This window comes from Falco naumanni, chromosome 14, assembly GCF_017639655.2.
Source record: "Falco naumanni isolate bFalNau1 chromosome 14, bFalNau1.pat, whole genome shotgun sequence".
Taxonomy (NCBI): domain Eukaryota; kingdom Metazoa; phylum Chordata; class Aves; order Falconiformes; family Falconidae; genus Falco; species Falco naumanni.
The window spans coordinates 15,454,072-15,480,136 of record NC_054067.1 but is presented as its reverse complement, the minus strand read 5'-3'; the positions used below and the strand labels follow the sequence as shown (position 1 = coordinate 15,480,136).

General features: G+C 50.8%; 1 protein-coding gene across 3 annotated transcripts in view; it reads right to left on the bottom strand.

The window, feature by feature from the left end:
• FHL1 (four and a half LIM domains 1) overlaps positions 1-26,065 on the bottom strand; it is a 33,244-nt gene that overhangs the window by 6,077 nt on the left and 1,102 nt on the right. For 2 of the 3 annotated variants that reach the window (XM_040613993.1, XM_040613994.1), the window contains exon 1: positions 6,564-6,671. The exons of the other annotated variant lie outside the window; for it this stretch is intronic. In XM_040613993.1, coding sequence (XP_040469927.1) covers positions 6,564-6,585 — 22 coding nt within the window. In that variant the 5' untranslated portion in view covers positions 6,586-6,671. Of the gene's footprint in view, positions 1-6,563; positions 6,672-26,065 lie in introns of those variants that run through there. 3 annotated transcript variants of the gene reach the window in all.

Sequence of the window (26,065 nt, the reverse complement as noted above, 5' to 3'; positions counted from 1 at the left end):
CGATGCCACCACGGCCAGGGAGCCAGCACAGCAGTGGGTGTGGAGGCTCTTGACTGGAGGATTTTCCACTTTGACCACTGGTGCACACTCACACCTTGTCCCCAAACGCTCATCCCAGCCTGCACGCCCAGGCTCAGCCTCCCAGACAGCTCCTGCTAACAGCTCCCTCCGTTTCCCCACGCCCTTCCCCAGAAGCAGCCAGCACCACTCCTGCCAGGGGGCTGCAGAAGCTCCGGCAGGATTGTGCAAGCCCACGGGGTCCCAGAAGCACAGCTCCATCCCTGCCGCTGCCACCCACGCCTGCAGCGCCCAGCACGGCAGCGCCCCGGTTCCCCCAGCAACCCAGGACACAGCCCTGAACCTCCTGCACCACCACCGACCCGACGGGAGATGCGGCAACGGGGGCTGCCAAGAGGAAATTTAATTATTATTTTCTTGATAGAGCTGCAGCACCAGCAGGAAAGGGAGGAGGACATGGTCAGGCGATACAAATGGCTGCTGCTTCCTGGTGTGAGGAGGGGGAGGCCGTGAGCACCCCCATCACATATCCTCAGCCCGGAGCACCCCACCCAGCCCTGGAGCTGAGGGGCTCCTGACCGAGCTCCGCAGCACAAGGGCTGCTCGTTCCAGCCATGCTGCTCCAAGCCCCGCCACGGCACCTTTATAAGCTGACAGAGAGATCGGGGCTATTGGGGTGCAGAGAGGGCACACCGTTCCCGGCTGTACCCTCCTGGCAAGGGGGGGGGGGGGGGGGGGGGGATCAGCAGGACCCCGCTGGGCTCACCCTCGGCTGCAAGGTGCTGTGCAGCAGGGCTGCCGTGTTGGTACGGCGTGAGGACCTGCTTACGCAGCTTCTTCTTGGGCGCGTGCCCACCCCAGCGGCTCTGGATTTACCATCAGCTGCATGGCCCGACCTGTCACCGTGAGAAACCCCCCGGGGCTGAGGGACCCTTGCTGCCACCTTCGTGAGGAGCAGGGCTGGGCGGCAGAGGCACCAGTGCACACACGGCAAACCCGACCGATCCTGACCGGGGCACAGCCCTGCCCAGCAAGCCCAGGCACTGCAGCAAGAAGCACGGGCGGCTGCTGCCTTCGCCATCTCCTTTGCCAACCCAGTTTTATTTACTTGGAGAGTAACGTGCTGCTGGCAGCACACCCTGAGCAGCCCTGATGCAGCCAGGTGCAAAGCCCCGGGAGGTGCCTGCCTGCAAATAGCTGTTTTGCTGTTATTTCAGAGCTCTTCTGCCACAGCTCTGGGCTCAGGCAGCTGTTGGGTAGTCAATGAAAGGTGCTGGGGCAGGAGACAGGACTCATGCCGTTACTTAGCAGATTTTTAAACCCAAGAGTCATCTCACTGTCTCCTCATTGTCACTCTTTCAATAATGTCAGGCCAGAACAAGTTGGAACATTTCCCTTCCAGAAAGCAGGCTAGAGTTCTGGAGAGGAGCATCATCACACAGGGAGGCTGCAGGAGAGGTGGGGACCAGGTTCACACCCTTCCCCTAAACCTTACAGAAGCGGGCTGGATGCCGAGCAGGCAGGAATTACACCCCACGGGGACTGAGGTCTGGAGATGGCCAAGGTCAGGAGACGGCCATATCCTGCTGACTACACCGAGGGCTGTGTTTTGCTGGTTCAAGTAAGTGAGACAAATAAACAGCTGGGAAACATGGAAACTATGTGAGCCACCGCCAGCTCTGCAGAGCTTTATCAGGCAAGCGGGTTTTATTTAGAAGAAGTGCAATTGCACAGAGTCCAGGGCAAATGGTTTTGAAACACTCCTGATCTCAGGTTTAGGGTTGCTTTCAACTAGAACACACAATCGTCAACATAGGGCTCAGGGAGAAACATGAACCTGTGTTCCCATGTAATGCTTCATGCACTAATGTGAGACACGCACACAGAAGCTCCACAGACAAGTGGCTGACAGCCCTGGGAGGTGTGCTGCACACGCAGACAGGCCAGCCTCCGCCTGCTTTGTGCCACCTCATGGACCAAAAAGCCCCTCTCATACATAGGCTAGGGCATGAATTTGCTTCCAAGCTTTCTTTCCTCAGCAATATCATTCCTGATCCAGACCCAGGAAAGGCACCACCATCCTCTTGCCTGCAACAAAGACGCACTGACCACGTTGTCCCAGCAAACAAAGCTCACCCATGCCACGCCAAGAGCCCACATCAGCCAGACCATCTCCTATAACCGGGAACATCCTGCCCAGGGGCTGGCGCACAAGACCCCAGAAGCTGTCAGTCTGTGGCAGAGCAGGGCCCTGCACTGGTAGCAGCTCTGCTGGGACCACCAGATCATTTTCCCAGAGTGGAGCAAACGTCCACAGTGACCTCAGAGTTCTGCTGCCCTGTGGAAGATGAATTTAGCGTCCTACTCCTGTTCCCCTAAGCGGTCCTGTCCCCTCTCACAGAAGGTAGGCAGAACAGATATTAGTGGTGCTGTGTAAAAAAAAAAAAAAAAAAAAAAAAACACAAAAAACCAAAAACAAACTTCTAAAGCCTGGTTGGCAGCAGATCATGCCTTGGAGATGTTTATCTCCTTAATAACCTGTTCACCCTCCAGCTGCACCATATCCCCACAGCTTAACTTTCCAGAGCTTCCAGCTATATTAACTGAAGCCTGTCTTTGCTGTCTAGAAAAAAGGCAAGTCATGAACCTAAGGACACACTGGCTGTATGGAAAAACCATGACTCCTCCTTGCTCTTCGCTGGGGCCTTTATTTTTGTGCACACTGCATAGCTTCCCCGAGCAAGCTGCGCGGCAGCTGTTGAGCACGCAGTAGGGATTCACACCAGTGGTACAACCACGCTACAGCAACACAGTACTCAGGGTAAGCACTCATCAAATCACTAAAATCACAACTGCTGTACCTTTTTGCTTCTTTTCTCAGTGGCGTGCTTAAAACTACAGCAGTACACGCAGTTGGTTTAGCTTGCAAGTTATTTGAACACAGTTTCTTTGGCTGTACCTTTACACCAGACTACAGCGTCTCAGAGCTGGCAGCCTGGTTGTGTCTCCTGCTTAACCCCAGGAAAATCACATACCCTGAGGCCATGCACTGACCCAAACCTCATTGCAGCTTGAGTCTGGGGCCACAGAACGGGATTTAGAAAACAAGAAAACTATGGGCAGACTGGAACTATTCTCTGGCCCAGGCTGACATCCACATGCAAAGGGTGTTCTGCTGGAGAGAAGCAGGTGAGAAGAGAGTGCAGGCTGCTGGGGAAAGGGGTAAGTGCAGTACATGCCCATCCTTAAATAGCCTAGGGGGCCTTCAATAAAAATAAGAGCTCAAGAAAAATCCAGCACTACTTCCAGAAACTAATCTCCCTTTAAGCAAGGTGTCCCTCTCCCACCAGCCCTGGCAGGGTGCTGTCTAAATGTAGCTCCCTGATGGATTTGGCTACAGCTGGCCAGAGGGCAGCTGGCCAGATCAGTGGCCTTCTCAAGTATCAGGGTATTTGGCATGAAGATGCCCTGGAATTCAACCTTAACATTTACCTGACCACAGAGGTGCCAGTTAGCCACTTGCCCCAGAGAGCATCTGCTGCTTTTCAAAAGCAGCTCCTCAGCCCTTGAACAACCATGCCTTCATCTTTCAAAGATCTCAAATGTTCGGGGCCACCAGCTTCCACGCACCTCAAGGCAGACTGACAGTATGCTGTGGGGCAGGCACAGGACTGCCCCAGCTCAGCAGTCGGGATCTGGGCTACGTCTGCACCCTGCCGCACGGCAAGTTTTGGGACAGGAAGAGTACAGACCTAAGAAGTGCCACCCCACAAAAGCTGTTGCATTAACACAATCCCCAGCCTTTTCTGTCGGTTCCTGCCTGCCATCGCCCCTGTGCCCGTCCCGGCTCAGCGGAGCTGTGTACCGCAAGGCAGCATCGCAGAGGTTTGCACAACAAATGAAACCCAAGCGCTCAGGAAAGGGAGCCGAAGGCATAGCTGATAAGCAAAGCACTTAGCACAGGATATGTGTTAATGTCTCTGGGGAATATGTTTAGATGTGATAAACCACCAAAGAAGAACTTGAGGTGTGGTCTCTAAAAACAACCAGGGAAACTGTACCTAAACTTTAGGGATTAATTATTCTGCCGCTTGGGAAAGATGAGGCTGAACGTGTTAAGCCTCTGCCCTATGCACAGCTGCATACTCTATGGCAATATGGAAGGGAAAGAGCAATTGCTCTTTGACTCTCCATCAGTTTTATTTTTCTCAGTAGACTGAGTACACGCAGCCCCCGCACCGCCAGGCATCGGCTACACCTGCCTGTTTCACCTCAGGACCTGGCATCCCCATGCCTGTCACCTGGGGTACTATTCTCAGCACTCCTCTATGCAATGTCAAGTCGTTTGCTATAAATACCAGGGAATACCCTTAAAAGAAGGGTCCCATAAATCCAAGATGCAAAGAAACACTCAGGACTGCACTTCAAGGTCACTGGCATGCTGCTCCGGACAACAAACATTTGCAAAGCCAAAGGAAAGAAAGAAATCATTTGCAGGTCATTTTTGCTGGGGGGGCTGGCAGCAGTGAGTGGAGAGCTGTGCTCTTCCATTGCCAGGCTGGGGCACGTGCGAGTCTCATACTCCATAATTCAAAAATTAGTCTGTTGATAAAATGGAAGCTTCTTTATTTAGACCAAGAACAGCTCCAAGTTCCTCAGGCAGTTGCCAAAAACATTCCCTACGGTCCTATTGCCACCATGTCTGAGCACATCCCAATCATTATTAAATCTTCACAGTTCTCAGGGGAAGTAGGGACATGCTATTAAAAAACACACCCCAGCCCCATAAACACTTCCCCCAGGGCTTGCTTTTGCACTTAATACAGAGCTCAGCTAAAGCTAACAAGGCTCCCCGTGTGCACAGCGCCACTGCCTAGAGTAATGCTGAGCACTTAGAGTTTAAGCAGCGAAGCCCAAACCTTGCAAAATGAACCAAATCAGCTAAAGCAAGAGAGTCCTGCTCAGTAGCCGAGCCATTCTGCAGCTGCCTTAAGCTTTGACCCTTGAGACTCCTCAGTTATGTCCCCAGCTCTGCACAGATCTGCCTCCACCTCGGTAGCTGAATGCCTTTCTCATACCCAGGTGCCCCCAAGAGCCCAATGTAGTAAGCCTTTCTCCTGCTGTGGAGGATTCACCCCCCCAGGCCAGGCACTACAGCTGTCCCAGAGAGCGGGGCTCCCTGTGGCGTGTGGGAACAGACAACACATTGTAACTTGGGGGGGGCAGCACTCCAACTGCAGCATCTGATCAGAAGACACCTTAGCATTTTATATTACAGCACAACATCAAATCCATGGGTCCTTGCTCCAGAGGATACCCCCCCTGAGGAAGAAGACAAAGATACAGCGGGGAGTATAATGAAAGGATGCTACAGCATCCGTCACTCTTGTGAGCTAAGTTAAAAAAATAAGTCTTCTTACATTTTAATTGAATGGATTTCTCTTTTCAAACACCTTTGAGGTGCTTAAAAATGGTACTACAGAAATCAGATTTTACTCAGAAAAGTACCTTGAGTAATGACTATCTGCATCACAGACACAAATCCTAAGTAGTTACATGCCATGCAAGAAGCCTGCTCTTGCCTTGTCCTGGGAGGCTGAGCGTGAGCTTGAACACCATGCTGTGACTTTCCTCCCCAGTTTTAAAGAGCCTCTATGTTCCCAACCAAATTTCACGAGCACACTGTCCCTTGGCTCCTGGTGTGCTGCAGCTCGATGTGATGCCCATGGGACCTTCGCCTCAAACTTGCCACCCTGTCCTGTCCCCAGGCACGTGCACCCTTCGGGCTATGTCTCATCAAGAGATGCAGTGCCCCTGCCATTGTATTTTGTCATGTGGCCGTAGAGATGTGCTGATGGTCATCTTCTAAGAATCGGATAAGATTGTAAAAGTCTTGAAAGGCTTTCAGGTATCTGTAATTAGAGGGCTAGAGGAGATCAGTCACAGATGGGAAGATAAAACACATCTTTGTGCAACGGGGGACATGCAAAACGTGCTCTCAAGGTTCCTGTCAATATTAATGGGAAGGAAAAGTTTACATTTTCCTATCACTGGTGAGGGTCATCCCATTTGATCTACAAGCCAAACACAGAGAAGAGGGAGTAACCACAAACTTCCCACCAGAGCAGAGCAGAGCAAACCACCTGGGTTTACACACTGGGCTTCTGCATGCTCCCCTCTGCTACAAGTTTCCCCTGCTCCCTGCAAGGAGGAGCATCGTCCCCCGTTTTCACCTAGTCTTCCTCAAAAAAAACAGCTGAGCCCCAGCCTTCCCACAGCAGCAGATACAAAAGCACTTACCATCCAATGCATTTTACCGAATAGACGAGGCTGCCACCAAAACCACGCTCCCAGCACCAGTCCCCCACGCTGCTTATAAGCCCATTTGCCATCATCAATTACAGCTGCAGGTTACTGAGGCTTAAGGCCACATCCAAGAGCTATTTCCCTGATGGAGGAGCCTGCTAGCAAACCTTTGTCCCCATTTACCAGGCACTGCACGCACAGGGCTTCTCCCACAACGCTCGGCACCACGTCCACTTTACCTGTGTGCCTGTGGAAAGCCATGATTAACAGCCCAAAGTCACCAGCAGCCTCTTAGAGAACAGAGTTCACAGTCTCTTGGCCGATTAGGAGCTGCCCCGTTTGATAACATACATTTAAACGGAGGCTATTAATATGGACGGGGCTCCTACCAGATGTCCACTCCCCTCCACAGAGATCACAACCTTAATCCCCCTTGAAAATTCTTACCATTTTAGGTGATCCAAGGGAGAAGAATAGGATCCAGAGACCTCTAGGTCTCTGTAGGCAACATGTAAATACCTGCTCAGCTACTCAGCACCCAAATTAGTCCCAAAGGCAGAGTGTGCCTCAGGAACTTGACCCCATGCTAGTACTATTTGGCCTTGGCTTTAGAGCTAGATTGTGTCTCGTAACAGTCCTGAGCTAAATTACAGACCCAACATGAATTCTGCAGTGCCGTTGCTGAAGGCGAGAGGTGAATCACCGCCCCATGGGGGCTGGGGGGGCTGCAGTCCCAGAAACCAGCAAGGGGTTGTACCAGACAGGTACAACCTAGAAAGGATGTGGCTTGTAGCCCTGGGGACCCAGCTGGTAGCCCACAGAAGTACCAAGAGATACGTTCACGGGTAGGTTAGACTTGGTTTCAACATGAGGGTCATGCTGAAGTTTTACTGCCAGTAAATTACCATACCTGGTCCTCCTCCAGCTTTTACCCTACGGAAGCTCAAGGCATTAACTGCAGTAAGCAAGTCCCTGAACGGGAGCACTGGGAAAGCCAGGTTTCATGATGACGGGGCTTCTCTAGCACCTAACACGGCGGCTGGGCTCATTCCCCAGCACACGGCTTACAGAGGACACCGGCCTGTGCCTCTGTCCTCTTTACTCAGGTGTCCACAAAGCTCCCTGGGAGACCCCAACTCCGTGGCTCCAACCAACCTATTCCCACCGCAGTCGTGACCGGGATGTGACCGGGAGTGGCGGGAGCTCTGGTTCTTAGAGCTGGCCCCGCGGGGACGCGCAGCCTGCGGCCGCACGCTCACTCCAGGTTATGCAATTGGTGGCAGCGCACGCTCAGGGCCGGGGGCCAGGGACACCCAGCTGCTAATCCCGCCTCGACACTGACTCACTGCATGGCCGTGGGAAAGTCAGTTAACCTCCCTGACAGCCACTGGGAAGAGCCAATGTTTATCATTCCTTCCAGGGAGCCCATCGCGGTGGTGTCTGGCCTCCGCGCAGCAATCAGCATCTCCAGCCCCAGTGGCCCCGCTGCAGCCAGGGGCGGGGAACACCTCCACTTCCCACGCACGCAGCAGGGTGTGCACAGCCCCCAGCACCAGGCTCAGTGACCCCCTGAGCCTTTGCACCCATCTTAGGGCCCCCGGGTAGCACACGCTGAAGGGCAACCTCTCGCCAGCATCCCAGTATCTCCAGGTTTCCAGCGTGGCCTGGAAAAGGCCACACTTGACAGCATGCCATCCCAAAAGAGCTCAGCGTGGATTCACTTGTATAGCAGATTGAGGCTGGAAAACATGCTAAAATACTAGCACGCTGAAACACTTTGGCTAGGAAAAACCCAACGTTATTCTGCCCCAGCTCATCTATAAACTCAAGCAAATTGTTTGCATAATTCAGATGGTAACAGGAACCCTAACAACTGGTATTTTCCTGTGCTAATCTTGCTGCTCGCAGTGTAATATTTACAGACATGAGTTCATTTTTGGCAATGCATGTAGAGTTTGCACCATTAACCATTCTCATTCCTTTCTAGCTCCCTACACAAAGCACTGGCATCCCTCCTGCCTGGCTCTACATTTCCTGCTTCCCACAGTATTTCCCTTGTATTTCCACTGGAAATGGTAACCTTTGCTCCTTGTCCTAAAAGATGGAACGGCATTGCTGTGCAGTGTCAGCAGCTGCCATGTCCTACCCCAGAGGCGGCTTGCAAGTCAGCAGCAGTTTGACAGCATTGCGGAAGAGTAGGGACAGACACCTGGCCATCAAAATATTTCACGTGCATGAATACATGTGTGTTTGCAGCACAACAACATGGGCTGGAGGAGGTGGGAGGGAGGAAGCTCGACCAAACAACAGGAGGAAGACGCAGCCCTGCTTCATGAAGCTTCACCATGAAACTCCCTGGAGAAACATTTCATGGCACAGCTCGCTGCAAAGCCTCTGTAATTAAAAGGCCATTTTGTTTGAATTTGTGACCTGCTGGGCAAGCACAGCAGAAACGGGGTGGGGGACAACCCTTACTGAGAAGACAGGGCTGCTTTTGGGTTCAGCCATATGACCTCGGACAATTCTCATCATCTTCCCAAGCTCCCCTTTGTCCAATAAGCCCAGGTGATTAAATGCACTGGTGGTGCAAGGTGCAGCACAACTGCCAAGGAGGGACATAGTTGCTCTGTGAAACACGGCAGGGAGCAGAAACCCCCCAGGAAAGAGAAAGTGCTCCAGCCAGGAGGTGGGCCAGCCCCATCTGAGCCCTTCTCTTCTAGCCAGGCATCACGCGTCTGCAAGTCCCAGAGGGAAGAGTGCTACAAACAAGTCAGCAAGTGCACAGCAGGGCAGGCAGGCTTGGGTTTTCATGTTTTTAACATTAAACCTGTCCTGTAGGTTCTTCAGGACTCCAGGGATCTGGACACACTGATCCCACCACACGGGTCTGACTGCAAAGCGCCGTGGCTGGGACATAGTGTCATCCACTCGGATGGACAAATGATTCACATTGTGGTTTCCAGAGTATTTTCTTGCCCCAACAATCCTGCCAGAAAAGGTCTGGGCGTCTCAGCTTGCTCACACATCCTGCTGTCACTCAACGGGAAGAAAGTCCTAAATAGAGCCGGTATAACCCAGGCATTGATGAACTATTAGTCACCATCATCAAAGAAAGAAGCAGGCAGCAGTAAATACGAGCACGAGGGGAGCACCTGTCCACCCCTTAGGGTAACGCTGTACCTTCTGCTTCCATACACACTGCTTAGCAATGCAGCTTGAACCTGCGCAGAGAAGCACACTAGCCATTCACCGGGCTGCCCATAAAACGAGAGCACCGTGTTGCTCCCTACCCTCCCCGTCATGCAGGCAGGCACTGGGCACACTCCGTGCTCTCCCTCCAGCTGGAGAATGCCGCTGGATAGCACAGGACCGGCACAGCGCCATCAGCCAGGGCTGTGCCAGGCAGCACCGGGGGTAGAGGTCCACATCCAGGTTTGCTCCCACTCACCGTTCATACAAACACTTCTTGCTTTTCAAGTAACGACACAGCAGGTTTAGCCTTTTTTAACATTTTAAATCTATCTTAGGTTGCATGCAATGTGTGTTCACCCACAGCAGAGAGCACTCCTTCTGCCCGTTGCAGACCCCAGTTAAACCTCCCTTGGCTATTCTGAGGCAGAAATCATGTTTTTAAATCATGAAGCCATCATGTTCTGAGGAACAAAATCATGTTTTTAAAGCTTTTTTGTTTTTCTAATATCAAGACAGAGTTCGCAGGAAACCAACCAATAAAGGAGTTGGGCTTAAAAGGTGAGAGGACACAAATACAGCTCTCCAAGAAAAAGTCTGCCTTTGTCCTTGCAGCTGGTCCATCAGCAGGGTGGAGGAGGCAGCAGCCCCACTGACACAGAAATGCCAGGTAGGTTTGGGATCCCAGCCTGGCACCTGGGGCTGATCCAGCCCTCCAAGCACTCGGTATCCCATGTGCTTCCTGCTCCCAGCACTGGCTTCGTGCTGATGAAAGGCACTGCAGAACAGTGTTTGCAGACCATCCGGAGAGGGCTGCCAGGGGATGGCCCCTGCTCCTCCCCCCCCCAAGCCAGGGACACTGCACGCCACCCACAATCACATCTGAGCCAAAATGGGGAGGTTCCACCTAGTCCTTTCAAACAGCCAATTCAGATCAAAACCAGTTTCTCTTTGCAGTGTCACAAACGTGCTTCAGAAGGCTCAGCCTGGCTCAGTTCCCCCGTTCTGCATACAAGGATGCACCTCCGCACCCGTGAGGCATCCTGCAGGCACTCACATGAACGCAAGACAGAGACACGCTGGTTCACAGGGGATGTACCCACATCCAGAGCAAAGGGCATCACTGCAGTGACAGAGGGGACAAAGGTACCATCCATCAGTCAAGCCCCGTGCCCTCAGGAACCAGCTCAGAGGGGACGGTGGAGGAGGAAAGGGGCAGCACATGGCAAGAGCACACAGCGCGTTTTCCTTTCTTCAGTGCTGAGCTCCAGCCCACAGCTGGGTCAGATTTGTGTGCTGCCCCTTTCAGTGCCAAGGGAAGCTTTTGGGATCAGCTATGGAGGTAGGGATAGAGGAACCGGGAATTGATTTATAAGGAAGCGGACACAGGCTGAGTAACCCTTCATGAACTCAGCCGTAGTGCGAGTATGAACAAAAGGGGGAAAAGAAGGCAGGATAAGAAGAAACAAAAAGTAAAGATGAGGATGTAGTAACAGACAGGAAAGAATGGTCAAGAGACAACAGAGCTGGAAATAAAGGCCTCTGAAAAATAGAAAAACTGGGAAGAAATATAAACTGCATTTTTCCCATCTGCCTCCATCCACAGGCTGGATTGTTTCCAGGACTATTCCCATGGCAGCTCCAAACTTATTTCCCCGCTGCCATCTGCTCTGTGGCTCCCCTCCACACACGCTCCTGACTGGCACTTCTTTCCGTCACCTGTTGCTGCCATGGCAGACCTCTGGCTGCTGCTGAAAGCCAAGTGACACCAAGGCCTGGGGGGAACGTCTGCACATAAATCAAGAGCTGCTTTGTAGACCCAAAGCTTTGTTCAGTTTCTGTCCCGGCCCATGGCTATCCCAGGGTTGGAGCAGAGAAGCCGCAGCGTGGTGGGGTGCAGGCACCACACAGACCCATGGCAGCTGCCCCAGGACCTGCAGGCTCCAGAGAGGACCGGGGTGAGAAGAGGCTGCAGCAACTTTAGGTGCTGCACAGGGCTGGCTTTGAATCAACTGCACAAGGAAGTCCATTGCCTCCTGTCCCTGCTCCCTGTGGCTCTTTGCCGTGTCACAGATAAGATGCCAGCTCCATCTTCCAGCAGCAAGGATGCCAAGTGCTTGCTGTGGTCCCTGCAGTTCGATTCAGATCTTCAGTACAAGCTCAGAAAGGGACAGTCCCAGAAGGTTGAAGATTTTTTTTTTTTTTTTTAAATAGCTTAGAAAGATAAATGTCTTAAATACACTAGGTTAAACCTGGGCCATCTCTCCCTTTCCAGCTCTGTCTCCCCCATGTCCTTCTGCCTCAACTCAGCCTGCAGAAGGGAGATGTGAGCACACAGGCAGCAGACCGGGAGGCTCGCAAGGCTGCCCGCCACCCCCTTGCATGAATGGCAAGGTGAAAACAACAGATCTGAATGAGCCTGGACATCAGCCAGCCCTAAGGAGACACAACAAAGACTTCCTTTGCTCCTCTTTGGAGAAAGATCCACATGCGCTGCCAAGACTGGTCTGATTCAGATACCTTTTAAGAGCACTAAGCCCTTAACTGGGCTAAAAAGCCTCAAACCCAGCATTCGCCTCCTTCCTTCCCAGCAACCTTACAGCTGCACCAGGCACAGACCCACCCAGCGGGGCCCAGTTTGAGCAAAGCAGCCTCAACGCACTGCAGCCCAGCGTGAAGTCCTCCTCAGAGGTCATCTGCCATGAGAGGAGCAGAAATCAGCTCATTTACCGCAAAAGCAGCCAGGGGTGCCGCAGTGAGGCGTGCGGCGTTTACCGGGGAAGATGAGCCAGCAGGCGCAGGGGAAGCAGCCCGTGTCCAGCCACACAGGAGCCATGGGGACAGCATCCAGGTTAGCATCTCGGGGCCCCAGCAGTGCCACGCTCTCACCCACACTGGCCAGGCCCCTGCAATCCAAGCTCCCACGAGGAGCCCTGGGGTTTCTGCTCACCGCAGTGCCACGAGCTGTGGCTGCAGCATTGCAGCCGCACAGCACCGTGCCCTCACAGGTGGCAGGGGCGTGATACTTCTCGGGTACCACCAGCACTGCCACCAGAGCTGATAGGGTCCTCAGAGGAGCCCTCCCTGGGGCCAAGCAAGCTGCACCACAACTCAGCTGTTCTCCAAGGTATTCCACAAAGCTTCACGCTCAGGGCAGTGGAGCTCCTCAGGGCGGTTTTGGCCAGCTGCAGGGGTCTGTCTTGGTCCACGTTCGGATGCAGTCACGTGGAGGAGGAATGACCGGTGGAGTCAAACATGAGGCAAAGATTTGCCAGTCACAGCTTTCCCCCAATGGCTTAGCCCTGGCTTCAGAGCTGAGAAAAGTAACTTAAGTCCCTGTCAAATAAATACCACGCTGATCCCAGCCAGGCAGCACGGCAGTCTTTTCCAGGAAAGATGAAGTCTGATGAACACTCACAGCAATATAATCCTATCATACCCACACAATAAATGCTCATGTCGGGGCTTCACCAAGTTGTTAGTGAGCTATCACTGAAATAATATTTCACAACCTCCATCACTCTCTCTGCACTCCTAATTGCTTTCAATTACTTCTCATGGGCACAGCAACTGGCTGAGCGATGCTCTCTCCCAGTGAAGTTAAACAGCTCACTGTGGGGGGCGTGGAAGGAAGTTCAACTATTAGTTTGCATCACTGCTTGAAAGCTGGGTCATTCACCTTCCCTGGAAATCTACTCACAAGTCAGAAATTAGCAGCTAGCCAGACACATGCTCTCCAGCATCCCCTACATGGGTTTCCAGTAGCTCTGCCATCCTCCTGTGTTCATTTAACGGGACCTGGCAGCAAGAAAGAATTGCAAGGCAGGAGCTGCAGGCTATGCCCAAGTTTTTCCTCCAGAGTGCTGGGAATGCTTTTGATGTGCTGTTTTCTAGTAAAACATCGTGTTCCCGGGCAGCTGCTGGTCAGATGGCTCTGCAAACCTCCCTCCTTTGCCCCCACAGCACGGTGGACCAAGCCATAACCCCGCACAAGCAGTGCTCTGCAAGACCAAAAAGCCTTGGTGTTTCCCCTTAAAGAGCTTTATTTTCAGAGCAGAAGAAATGGCTGACTGTGATTCTGGCAAGACATCCTCCAGAAATTCACCACTGGGAGACACTGATGACGGAAAGCTTCAGCTCAGGTGGTCAGAGAAGGGTAAAGCAAAGGCTTCTCAAAAAACAGCTGGGCAGAAGCACGCTGCCTGGCTAAGGGCAGAGACAGGCCACCACTCCAATGAGAAGGACATGCCCTTCCAAGCCTTGGCATGCCAGTTGGGAAGACTCTCTGGCATCCAGCACACCATCAAAGCACCGCCCAGACTTGGCAGAGGCGCCGGGGCCATGCCCTAAGTGCTGATTTAGAGCTGAGCCTTGGCGTAGGGGTTTAGCAGGATAACCAGCCCATCACCCTGGGTGCACGGCAGTCGCCTCGAGCAAGATTAGCATTTGGCTATCTACACCTTCAGTTGTTAGACACTGCTGGTGACTGAAAGGACCAAATCACCCTTGTTATGTGGCCATTTTAAAAATAACCTTTCCCAAAAGCCTCCCAGTGCATAACCCTCTGTCTGTCTCAGCTCCAAGAGCTGAAGGAGATCAGCTTGCAGGGCTGACGGGTATTTTTGGGCACTCTGACTAATTGTCAGGACATATGCTGGGCATTCTTTACAAGGAAAAACAAAGCTGCAAAGTCCCCTTCAATGGGGGTGGATTGGTCACAAAAGTGATTCTCAAAATCTCTGATTTTGGGAGGGTTTGATTTAATTTCCAACTTCAGATAAGTGTGTTTTGAAATGGACGAAGGGGTGGACTTCCTTGCACCCCGACACAATGAAGGCTCAGCCCGGCTGGGCCACATTGCACCAACAAGGGCAGGAGAAGTGAAAACCCTTCACCGTGGGACGGCTTCAAATCCACAACTGCTTTTTTGGCACCACATCACATGAGCACTTGCTGGCCGTGCTAAGGAACATGCTCCAGGACAGGCTGGGGATGTTCTCCAGGACACGCCAAGGAGAAGACACCCACCGGCGTGGGGTGAGGATGCCCACACGCACGTGCTCGCTTGTAAGACAGAGCCGCGGTGCAGCCTTCCAAGACACCTTGCTCCGGTCCTGTGTTATCACACATTTCTTCTGCCGAAAGAGATGCCATTTGACTTTCCACCTTGCCCAGGTTTAGCTTGTAGCTAGAGCTGACCTCAGCCACCATTCGTGTTAGTATTTTGCAAATCAGCCCACCGAGCCTCTCGTTAAAGCCTTGTGCATTTAACGACCACACATCCCGCTGCTCAGCCAGGCTCTTCACCTCTGTCCTTTTTCAAGGAAGTTGGAGCCCCTGCCCAACTAGGAGACCACTCGCACTGATCCTACTGAGCTTGCCTTGGCTGCTCTTCCCCAAACTGACCTCCAAGCGACTAAGGACTCAGGCAAAACCAGGTAAGTCAGCCAGACTTTGAGAAGAGCCTGGAGGCCGGAGATAAAGGGGTATTTTGCCAACAGTGTCCCTCTTCCTCCCTCCCTCCACACTCAGGAGCAAGGCACTCCCAGCTCAGCAACCCCAGAGCCTCGATGCCCTGCAGCCACTTTTGAAGTCCTCCTCAGAGGCCATGTGCCCTGAGAGGAGCTGAGATAGGCTGGTTCTTGCAAGTTCACTGACCACAAAAAAAAGAAGAAAAAAAAAAAAAGTTAAAAGCAACATGATCTGGTGTTGGGTTTTTTTTTGTTGCAGTTCCTTGCCGCTTCTCCCAAGAGCATCTTTCACCAATCTGAGCATCTCAACAGCACTTCACTCCTATGGCAGTACACCAGCACTCACCCAGCTCAGTTTCTCCATGCTTACTAAGACAGCAAATATAGCACCTGTGTGCAACACCTCCCCAGCACCCTGGGACAGACGAGCCCAGAGCACCCCACACTTCCCCAGCACCGTGCAAGGCCTGGGGGCACTCTGCCTTTCACCCCAGAAGCTGTCCCGATGCTTTGAGCTCCAGTGCTGTCTCACCCCATGACGCTGGCTGGCCCATGCACTTGTGCTTTCCCCTTTCTCTGGCATATATCAAACCTTGCTCTTGTCATTCAGCAGAAACACTGCACCGAAAGCACACACAGCTTAGGGTGATGAGAGCTCTCTGAAGTCTCCACCAGTGCTTTCTGCATATTTTTCCCCCTGAGCTGCACGACAATTTCCACTGAGGATAAATGTTGTCAATTCAGTTTCTAATAACGGCATTAAAATGTATGAGCCATTTCTCTCTAGAGTCAGGGATAATATTTTCAAAGTGCCTGTGTGTACAGGAATGTACAGGTCATTTTTCATAAAGTGATAAGGATCCCAGGTCTCACTGGAAATCATGTCAGATCAGAGCTGGGCAGGGGCTACACCGAAAAGCATGCTCTGCGGGGTTGGTTAGAAAACACCGATTCAAATGGTAAAAAAAGGAACAAATATCTTTAAATCTTTCATCAGCGTTAGGATTCAATTTTAGCCAAAGCCAGAGAGACCCATCCCAGAATGGCTATCAGAGCCCTGCCCTGGCTTGTGGTAGCCCAGCTGAGTGTCATCGCCTGCAGGATGGAGGCTGTTTCGGAGAGGGATGCAGGGGAATTGTCCCCCCCTAACACAATCCCACCGTAGTTTTTGGGTAACCTAGCAAAATTTGAGTTGTTTTAGTGTCTTTGAAAACATTAGGATCAGTAGACTAATACTTGGCAAGAGACAGTTCAGGCAAAAGCAGGACTGGGAGGTGAGATTGCTTAAACTGCTACATTTAATTTGCCTTTCATTTGCTGAAACAGCAAATACCTTCATCCCCCACCTCCACAGGGGCAGGCCAGGGTGATCAGAGGCAAGAGAAGGTCCCCCCTCCTCTCCCATGCCCCCACTGAGGGTCCCATAGCAGCACTGCACATTACAGCATTTCTATCTGTGCTCACCCCTGGAGTAACGGGCAAAGTCTATGGGCAGTTACACCTACTAAACACAAACTCTGAATAAGAAAAATAAGACACTTAGAAGAGTGTTTGCTTTTAAACACAGAAATAAACCAACTGGAGTTGGTACAACCACTTATGTGTTTGATTAAGCCATCCTCTGCTCTCTGGCTGGATCCAGGCCCAAAAAATTATTTTGTTTTCTTATGTAGCAGCAAGACAATAAATTCAGGGACAACGAGTGACACGGTCTGCAAAGAGAAACAGCCCTTCTCAATACAATTGCTGCTAGCTGTCAAACTACCGTCCAAATCAAACTATTAGAGGATCAGCTCCATGTGACAAAAAAGCAGTGCTAATTGCACACAAGTGCCAGAGAAAACTGTCAAAAAGCTAAAGCAGATGTGAAACAGTGGCTTGCTTGCTTCCACAACCAGCTTGTGCAGCCGCATCGCGTGAGAGCCCACAAGCACCCGTGTCCCTCTGGGAATGCTGCAGGACAATGGGGAAGGGGTGAGGTTTCCAAACCGTGGAGGACTTTTCCTGCATTAGCAAGGACTCTACTGTCCCTTTGATAAAGTTACTCCTTGAGCCAAATTCTCAGCTGTGCTAGAGCAAGCCTTGCCTGCTTTACACTAGCATTGGGCAAGGTTAGACTTGACCCTGGCCAAGTCCAGGCTTTGCAGAGTACAGCAGTGTTTTTAGCTGCCCAGAGTTGGCCAAAAAGCAAACACGCCTCGATACCAAGTAGGTGAAATGCTGGGGTGGGGATACGCTACTGGGGGAGGACATGGGGAAGAGAGACGTTGCAGACCTGCAGGGATGCCTGTCCCACTCCCAAACACTAGAGTCCTGTGCTCCACCCCACAGAAAAGAGGTGACATAAAGGAATATCAAACACCACATTAAACAATTCATTAAACAAGTTGTGTCTCACTTCCAAAGAAAGTGGAAAAAACCTAGAAATGCCCCCGTGGCATTCTCTCTCTGCTGAAAGCCAGGGATAGAATGCCACGGGGGCATTTGTAGGTTTTTTAGCTGCCTGCCAGCTATGGGGTAGTACAGGGGCTGTGGTGGCCGGGGCATAGGGCTGTGCTACGCAGCAGTCACAGCTGCAGGGCCACACTGGGGTGGCCCAGGCACCCACTGACAGCACTGCCAACCCTCTGCCAACTGTAAAAGACAGAGACCTGCAGCTGAACTCAGGTCTCTCACCCAAATCTCACTCAGCTATAACTCCTGACGTTAAAAAGCACGGTCTTTCAAATGCCAACGTACTCCAAGTATTAGGGTTTCATGAAGCCCTTCTCTAGAGCTGATGGCTGAATGCACTGGTGGCTGTGACAGAGCTGCTTCTGATGCTGAGGGACTTGGTCATGTCACCAAAGCATTTCTCACATGGCTCCAGAACGGAGCTGGAAGAAATCCACCCACAGGCCTGGAAGGGACTCACAAGAACACAGAGACAGATCACTCCACGCTTGCAAAATTATAGTAAAAGACTTCCAAAATACAAAAATACCCCTACTGAAACCAATGCCTTTTATTATAGATGCGACCTTCATCCCTTGCTCCAGAAAGCCATGAGGTTAATGCAAAAAAAGACTGTGGTTTTGTACCATGTGAGTAGGCTCGTGGATTACATTTCAGGGGCTCAGCCTTTCTCTGCATTTGTGCTGTTGATAATTGTATTTGTTTTCAGCCACTGGCAACCATGTCTTTTAAAAGATTTGGTGAAATCCATCAGTGGGCCTCTGGGAAGTGGTTTATGCGTTCCTTTGTCAAGACAGCTGCCAGGTGATATGCTGATGTATTTCTACATAATTTCATGTGTTTGATAACTTAGCAACGGGGAGCAAAAACCAAGAAAAGGGAGCAGCAGAGACCACTGCCACACCTTTGCCAGCAACCCCTGTGCAGCAACCTAACGCAGAGGGACAAGCAGTACTTCCTCCTACAGACAGACTTTTTTTAGTTTAAAAACTTATTTTCTTCAGAAAATGTGAATTCATTGCAAGTACGTCTGGAAACATCTCTGTTGTAGCAGAGAGAGGTGCAGGCTGCTATCGGAGCCCCCTCCAACCCCAACCAAAGCCACGTCTCTTTTGCAGGGGCAGGTCCCACACCACCCTGCTGTGCCCTGGCAGGAGGTGATCCCAGCGGCTGTCCCAGCACAGGTCCTCCTGACACCTAGTGTCGCCTGCAGGCTTATTCCTGGGAGCAACTGCAGGGACAGAAAGCTGCCAAACCCTCTAGCATCGGCGCTTCAGAAGTCAAGTCCTGATCTACCTAAACTGGGGGCACTTCGGGGTGAAATAATGGCAGAATGCAGAATTCCAAGCTCCAGCCCTAGATACGTTGCAGAAGGTGGTGAGGATTATCCAAGTCCTTGCTGCAGCCCCTGGAGCGGCAGCAGAGGAAAAGCTCTGCCTGTCAGATACACCTATCTAACTAGCTGTTTAAACTAACCTACACGTCAAGCATCTCAGTTTTCCCCACAATCCTTGCACCCAGGGAGGTTTCAAAGATAGGGGAGGTGGTGGAGCAGGTCACCTCTGCAGCACCTTAACCCACCCCAGGGCTCTCCAGGCCACAGTCCCACCAGGAATGTCATTGCCACACTTCCAGGAACTGTAAAAGCCCAGGCTCAGCAGCCAGCATCATGCATTATCCCCTGCATGATCTCGTTTACAAGGCAAAAGCTCTCTGGCAAAACAGCTCACACAGCATCCAAATGTCAGTGGAGCAGACAGCGTTACTGGTGCTGGCTCCCTTTCCATCCGGCTGCTCCAGCTCAGGCACCAACATTGCTCAGAGGATGAGCTCATTGCTATTTCAGGTTGAATTTGCACTTGGCAATCTCCCTGGTAACCAAAACAAATTACTCATTGGTTTATAACAGATTTATAGGTTGTTTGTTTCAGTGTCTAGTGAAGTACACAGAGAGTTTCACCACATCATAGCACCAGCACAGCCTGGGGTGTAAGAGTGTGGAGGATGGTATTTACAGCCATTGCTATGGAGATGGGCTGTGTTAGCAGCTCTCGAGGTCAGAGGGAAAGCTGATTTTGGGCCTGACCCCAGTGACAGAAAACCGAGAAAAGGTGTGAGGCATGGCCATCGCTCACACACACCACAGGTGACCCCACATGGTAGCCTCCTGCCATCCCAGGCACCAGACAGGTGTTATGGCTTAGTCCAGCACATCAGAGAAACCAGGAGATGCTGTCTGCTATCCTCTCCAGCTAGAAATCCCAAAATCTTTCCCTGAAACAAGTATCAGGAAGGTCTGACACTAGAATATCCCCTAACACCAGCCATCATCAGTATCATTTCACATGTCAGGACTGTGAGGACACAGGACAGATATAGGACTTGCTGCTAGTTTATGTTCTTGGGCAGGAATTTCCCCCCCGTTCATCGTCACACGCATCAGCACAAAGGGCACTGAGAAGCAGCACTAACCCAGGGTATTTGCCTGCTCTGATCTGCAATGTGTAGAGTGCTCGAAAGAGATCGGCGATGTCTGGTTTTGTCACACCTAGACCTGAGCCACAATACAGCTCAGAAGTTGCCCAAATCGCCTCTTACATTTAACAAAGGGTTTGGGGTTTTTTTGCAAGAAAGAAAAACTCTACCCTGACCAGCTCAACCCAACTAACCGAAATGTTGGTCAAGATACATAATCCATGGCTAAGCCCCCAGCCCAGCCTGCTGAAACGAAAGCAGGCAAGTTGTGTCCCTTACCCACTGCAAAAAAATCATCCCACCACAGAGATGGATCCGGAGTCAAAGTTTCCACCTTCAGCTAAAAATCATTATAGCAATAACGGTGTAAGAGAGAAGGGAAGATTATGGCAAGAGGTGGATGACACACTCATACATCAAACAAAGTAAATCCGGACAGAACTAAACAGATTTTCATCCCCACCGACTGCAGGGTGAACAGGGTCTGTGCTCCCATCCTGCTCCAATGCTGCCATCCACGCCTTTTCCAGAGGCAGCACTGAAATCTACTGAAATCTGTTATACATCCAGTGGCATTTACCAGGCAGGCTGTCCCAGAAGGGAAGCTTGACTGACTTTCAATAGGCAGAGCAAGGGTAGATAGGAAACAGTATTTGCATGTGTTGAGTGAAATATATAGCTCTGTGTATTTTTAAAGTTAAATGAGACCAGAGAGAGGGAAAGACTCTTGCACCCTGGACTGCTCTTTACCACCTCTCCTATGGTACTGTCAGAAGACGACCATGTCAAGTCAACGCTTAGACATCACCAGGGAATTTTGAAGTGGAAGCAGATTAGTAGGAATTACTCAGATGTCTGAACAAGGATCATACATCTCCGTGCTTCTGGAGGTGCTGTCTGTGTTTGTATTCCCTCGAACCAGCGGCTGCCCTGCGACTAATGCTGTACTAAAAGAGCAGGACGTGGTGCCAGGTCCCCAGGATGCTTTCAAGATCCCAACACCGCCTCCGTGGGCTGTTCATCTGAACAGACGTCAGCTAGAACCACTCACCCAGCCCGTCGGCTGAATTAGGTAAATCACGCTAGAATCTCTGTAATACCCAGCAGCAGCATGAGTGCACAGAGCTGTCCCAGGGCAGCATCTCTTCTGGGATGCAGGCAGTCCTGGGGATGCCAAAACTACGGGATATTTTAAAGAGCTCTTTGCTATGCCAGTGCAATGAGAAGAGGGGCAAACCAAGAGGCACAGAACAAAGTGTGAAAGGCTCAAGAGTCCAAAAACGAGACGATAAGACAGAAGCTGGAAAGGCAGGCAGGCAGTGCCTCAGAAATGACTAATTCCAAACCTTTGCTCCAGTGTTTATTATAGAAAAGAGCAGATAAGAAAGGCGGATGATGGTAACAACTGCCAGGGGCAGCCAGTCCCAAGTTAAACAAAGAGCAAATGCCTTGCAAGTAGCCTGCCAAGTCAGAATGGTTCCCACAACTTGGGGCACTTCTTTAAAAGAAAGGACATTATTTTCTCCCACCCCAGCATCCTGTCAGCAGTGGGGGAGCTATATTTAGGGCACTTTCATAGTTACTCTTAAGGGGATCTTCGGTCAGGGACCGCTGGAAGCACACAAAACCTGAACATTCCCAAATGAAGGCAGTGGGGAAATGCTGAGAGCCAAACCTCTGCAGGAAAGCCAGCTAGCAATCACTGTGGGCTGGACCAGCCGTGGGTTTAGTGTAATGAACCACTTTATTTTTCTTAGCAAAAGAAGAAAGGCGCGTCCAGCACCCTCATTCATAAGACAGAGTTCTGGAGGACTGAGCAGATTTTTCACCGCCTCTGGCCAGCAAAACAGTGGAGAGCAATTCTTGCTCTGCCAGAAGCTCTGAAGTCCTCTGTTGCTTAGACACTGGTGTGACACAAGAACCCTAACATGCTGGGGTGGCTACTTCAGCATTAAAGCTAGCTTGAAGCAAAATGGGTGGATTATAGTTCCCTGGACCACCCATGCCTCCCAAGTGGACTCCCTCGGCCTACCCAGCACATGCAAGTGCTTGTTAACAGTGGTCTTTTAAACCCGTCATCCCAGTAGACGCCACGGGAGCCAGCCATCATTTGATTTGAAGCTCCCCCTATCTCAAAGAATCATAAAGCATGAAGGTCTCTGATGTCTTGAAGAAATACAGGAGTGGGATGATTTTCCAGGAGAGAAAATTTTTTTTTAGCTACTTCACCTTTTCTTCCTCCCCACCTGTATCACAGTAGAGAGAACAGGCTTGTCTTGTTGTAGCTCTGCAGTTCAACGAGTGAACTGGCTCTGAAACACTTTGGTCCGAATTATTAAATCTCAAGCTACACCCATCAGGCAGCCTCCTGTGAGTCAGGTTTTAGTCTCTTCTTTTCCACTCTGCTCCAGTTTCCCCTTTCCAGGGGTGGAAAGATATTAGAAACACAGAAGCCAAAAAGCTGCCCTGCAGCGCGTGTTCCCAGCAGGAAGAGTTTTTTCCTGTTCTTCATTAGAGGTCTGGGTGACAACTGGTATTCTGCATTTGATCCCAACAGACCACAAATGCAGCCATGTCACACCACTTTTAATCCCTCACAGTTAACGGCTGTTGACTGCCTACTCATGTGCCAAACAGCCGGCTCTGCCCAGCAGGAGGAAGAGAGGGATGCATCCCAAATTACGTCAATCACTAGGGTCACCTTAAGGAATAAAAAAAAAAAAATAAAAAAAATAAAAATCAGGCACATCTGTGGAACGAGCAGGTCTTCTGAAAACACCAGTCCAGAGTCAAGAGGTTTTGAATTTCCTATTTACCAAAACAATGCAATTCTGTAACAGCATCCAAACCAAAATTGTAACTCTGCCTGCAAGTTTCCAGTCAGGCACACAGCAAAATACCAGCCCTTCCACCCTGGGCTGCAGCTCCATCACTGTCGGGAACTCTGTCCTGGCTCTCCAACCTTTTCCAGGGCACTCTTTAATACAGCCTTTTTTTGAAAGAATACTTCCTCAGGACCCTGCCCATCCCATTCCAGCGTGGCTATAAAGCAAGCCTTACCCTGCTTTTGAATAGCTCCAAAGCCCTAAATGTCCTTTTAGGGCTTGCATCCTATGGCAGGACAGGGCTCTTTGCCATCTCTTCAGGGGGAGATGAAAAAGCTGGAGAAGCACAAGAGCATCCATCCACCCACCTCTGTGCCCCAGACAAAGCCGCGCGCTCTTGCTCCGACAGTGGGAATTTGCTCTGGCAGCGTTCTTGGCACCACACACGCCTGAATCACTCTGAAAGCATCAAGGGCCAAAACCTGCTTCAGTACATGTCAGGGACACGCAGGGATGCTGGACGCTGCCCCACCGACACTGCTTTCTCGTGGCTTTCCACATAGCAGCTTGGAGCAGAGCAAAGCCTTTAGCGGGAAATACTTTTGAGCAGCAAAACAAGCCCCTCTCTGGTAGGAGATACTTGGCTGTGGGCCTGGGGAGGGTGAGGGTACACACAGCACCTGCATCCCCTGGGAATGAGGGGAAGAAGCTGGGGCAGGGCTCTGTTTCCCCTGCCACCCTTCGTTTTGTGCTCTGCCCGTTCCATGGGGCTGAGCATCACCCAGGCTGAGGCTGCCCCCCAGCAGGTAGCCCTCATCACAGCCCGACTCTGTGACTGCCTCTAGCCACCGCAGGACAACCTCCCTGCACCCAGCAACTCTTAATCCTTCTTTAAGTGATTTTATTCCACTAATTTACACGTTGTTCCAGAGCCGAAGTTTCCACAGTATTTTTGCCAAGTCGGCAGGCTCCCTTTGGATACAGGGGGTTAGGGGGGAGAAATGCTCATCACCAACTAGCCTGGGCCTCTCAGCTCCAGTTCATTCCCACAGAAACCAGCTGGGGCGACATCCCCAGAGCTGGTTTTGGGCTGCCTGTCTACAGAGAGCCCCAGTCAAAGCACATCAGGGAGTCAAAACACGCTGGGCTATATCTTGTCTCTGAACCCCAGGGAAGCCCCAGTGCCTTTGCTTCTACACCCAGCCAAGTGGCTGCAAACAGGGGTTTTACTGGACCCAGGGATAAAAGAACTGAAACCAGAACAATAAGGTACAGTCCTTCTAAAACCATGCTGCAGAAGTGGAAGCATGCATTTATCTAAACCACATTTAATCCTTTAGAGTCCTAGTGTCTCAAAAGCCATCTGCTTAAAACTCCTCTCCAAATCAGGGTATCTAAATGAAACATGAGGTCTCTTTCTTCCTCCCACACTTGCTCTGCCAAAATCAGACACGAAATGACTGATCTCAGATATTTCTGCTTTGTTACTCTCCCCATCCGCATCTTCCATAATAGAGAAATAAATAAAAATAAAATAATAATAATAATAATAATAAAAGAGATCCCAGTGATTCAAAGTGAAGTATTTTGACTTGCAATGCATTTTTTATTATAAAAATCACAGGTCAGGTCTGAGAAGATTTAATGTACAGACTTTATTTACATTACCTTTTCAAGCAATAGTGATTCCACATAGCTAAAGTTGCAGAACGGCCTCTGAAATCTCAGCTTTGCTACCTTTGCACTCCTACATGCACAGCACCAGGTGACAATGGCTGAGGACCACGAGGGTGAGAGGCAGGCACCAGCTGCACAGCTCAGCCCTCCACACATCTGCTGGTGACACCCACATCTCAGTGTGACCCCGCAGGAAGCCTGGCACCAGCCAGCCAGCACTTGCTCGTTGCTCTCCAGGAAGCTGCTCTGATGTAGGAGCATACCCAAAGCCTGAGCAAACGTTGCACGTTGCTGGTGGCGAGGCTTACCTTACCGCCTCTAGTGCCACTGCGACTTCACGTCACAGCAGCACCACAAAAGGGGAAGATGCTAAACACAGGCTGGACTGGATTGCCTCATCAGCAAAGACCAGAGGAATTTTCCGAAGTTCTTTAAGGCATTGACACCTAAATCCCCCAGTGCATCCACCGGACGGGGAGTAAACGTCAAAGGACATAATTCACACAGGCTGCTGCTGAGGGGACAATGTTTTTCCTGGCTCACATCATTAGTTTTTTCCACTGAAGCACTGGAAGTTTCAACCATTTCCCAGTACCCACCCAGAGCCAGGACCCGTATGTACTGACAGCAAGGAGGCGTTTCCAAGATGGAGATGGGGAAGGTAATCACAGCCATGGTACCCAGGGACCACACCAAAGAGCACAAGTTTCCACCAGCAGGCACACAGCACAGAGAGGGCTGCGGGATACCTTCTAACACTGAGCAACCTCCTTTTCGCATAGGTGTTACGCCAAAGGAAGCAAGTTGTTCCTTGGGGGCAAGGAGGGCAGTGAATTAAAGGTTTTTTTATATCCTAGTGCAATGAGTGTGGACTGTATGGTCACATTCGTATGACATGAGTTTAGATCAGAGATCGAGCCCATCCTACAGCATTGTTCCCCTATTCATGGATGTGAACAGGGACCTGGCAGAGCTCCCACCAGCTGCTTTGTACTATATGCCTGGATTTTCCATTCACGGTACAGTTTGATGGAAAGGATGCTTCCAAAATAAAGGCCAGACAAGATGGACTGGAGAGTGTTTATTTTCAGGTATTTGAGTACCCTAAACATTGCCTCCTTTTGAGCAGCAGCCATTATTTACATCCAGGCAGAGAATTATACCAGCATACGTGGAGGCAAACCATCATTCACTGCAAGGAATAACTTCTCCTGTTAGAAACACTTCAAGAGCCCAAACCTACAAACCTCCCCCAGCCAAAATTCCCCAAGAGCAGTACAAGTCAGAAACCACCTGTAAAACCCCAGCCCTGAACTGGTTTCCTCAGAGCCACGGTCCAAAATCTGAGGAATTACTTTCTGTTGGACTAAGCTCAAGGGGGGGGGGGGGGGGGGGGGGGTTGGCACTTGTGGTCTCAGCTCTGAAACACCTAACCCACATTTTTCTAGCAGGTATTAGTCAAGAATGAATTGTTATATACCGAGTTTACTGAGCTCTTTAAGGACAAATTAAGAACTGGTTTGTATTCAAGAATGCTGTATTTGAGGGGGGGGGGCGGCAGTGGAGAGGATGGTGTTGTCACTGAAGTGAAGTGTGTGGGTGTTTTTATCATTAAAAAAGAAAGTTTACATTTTAAAGCCATATTTGGTT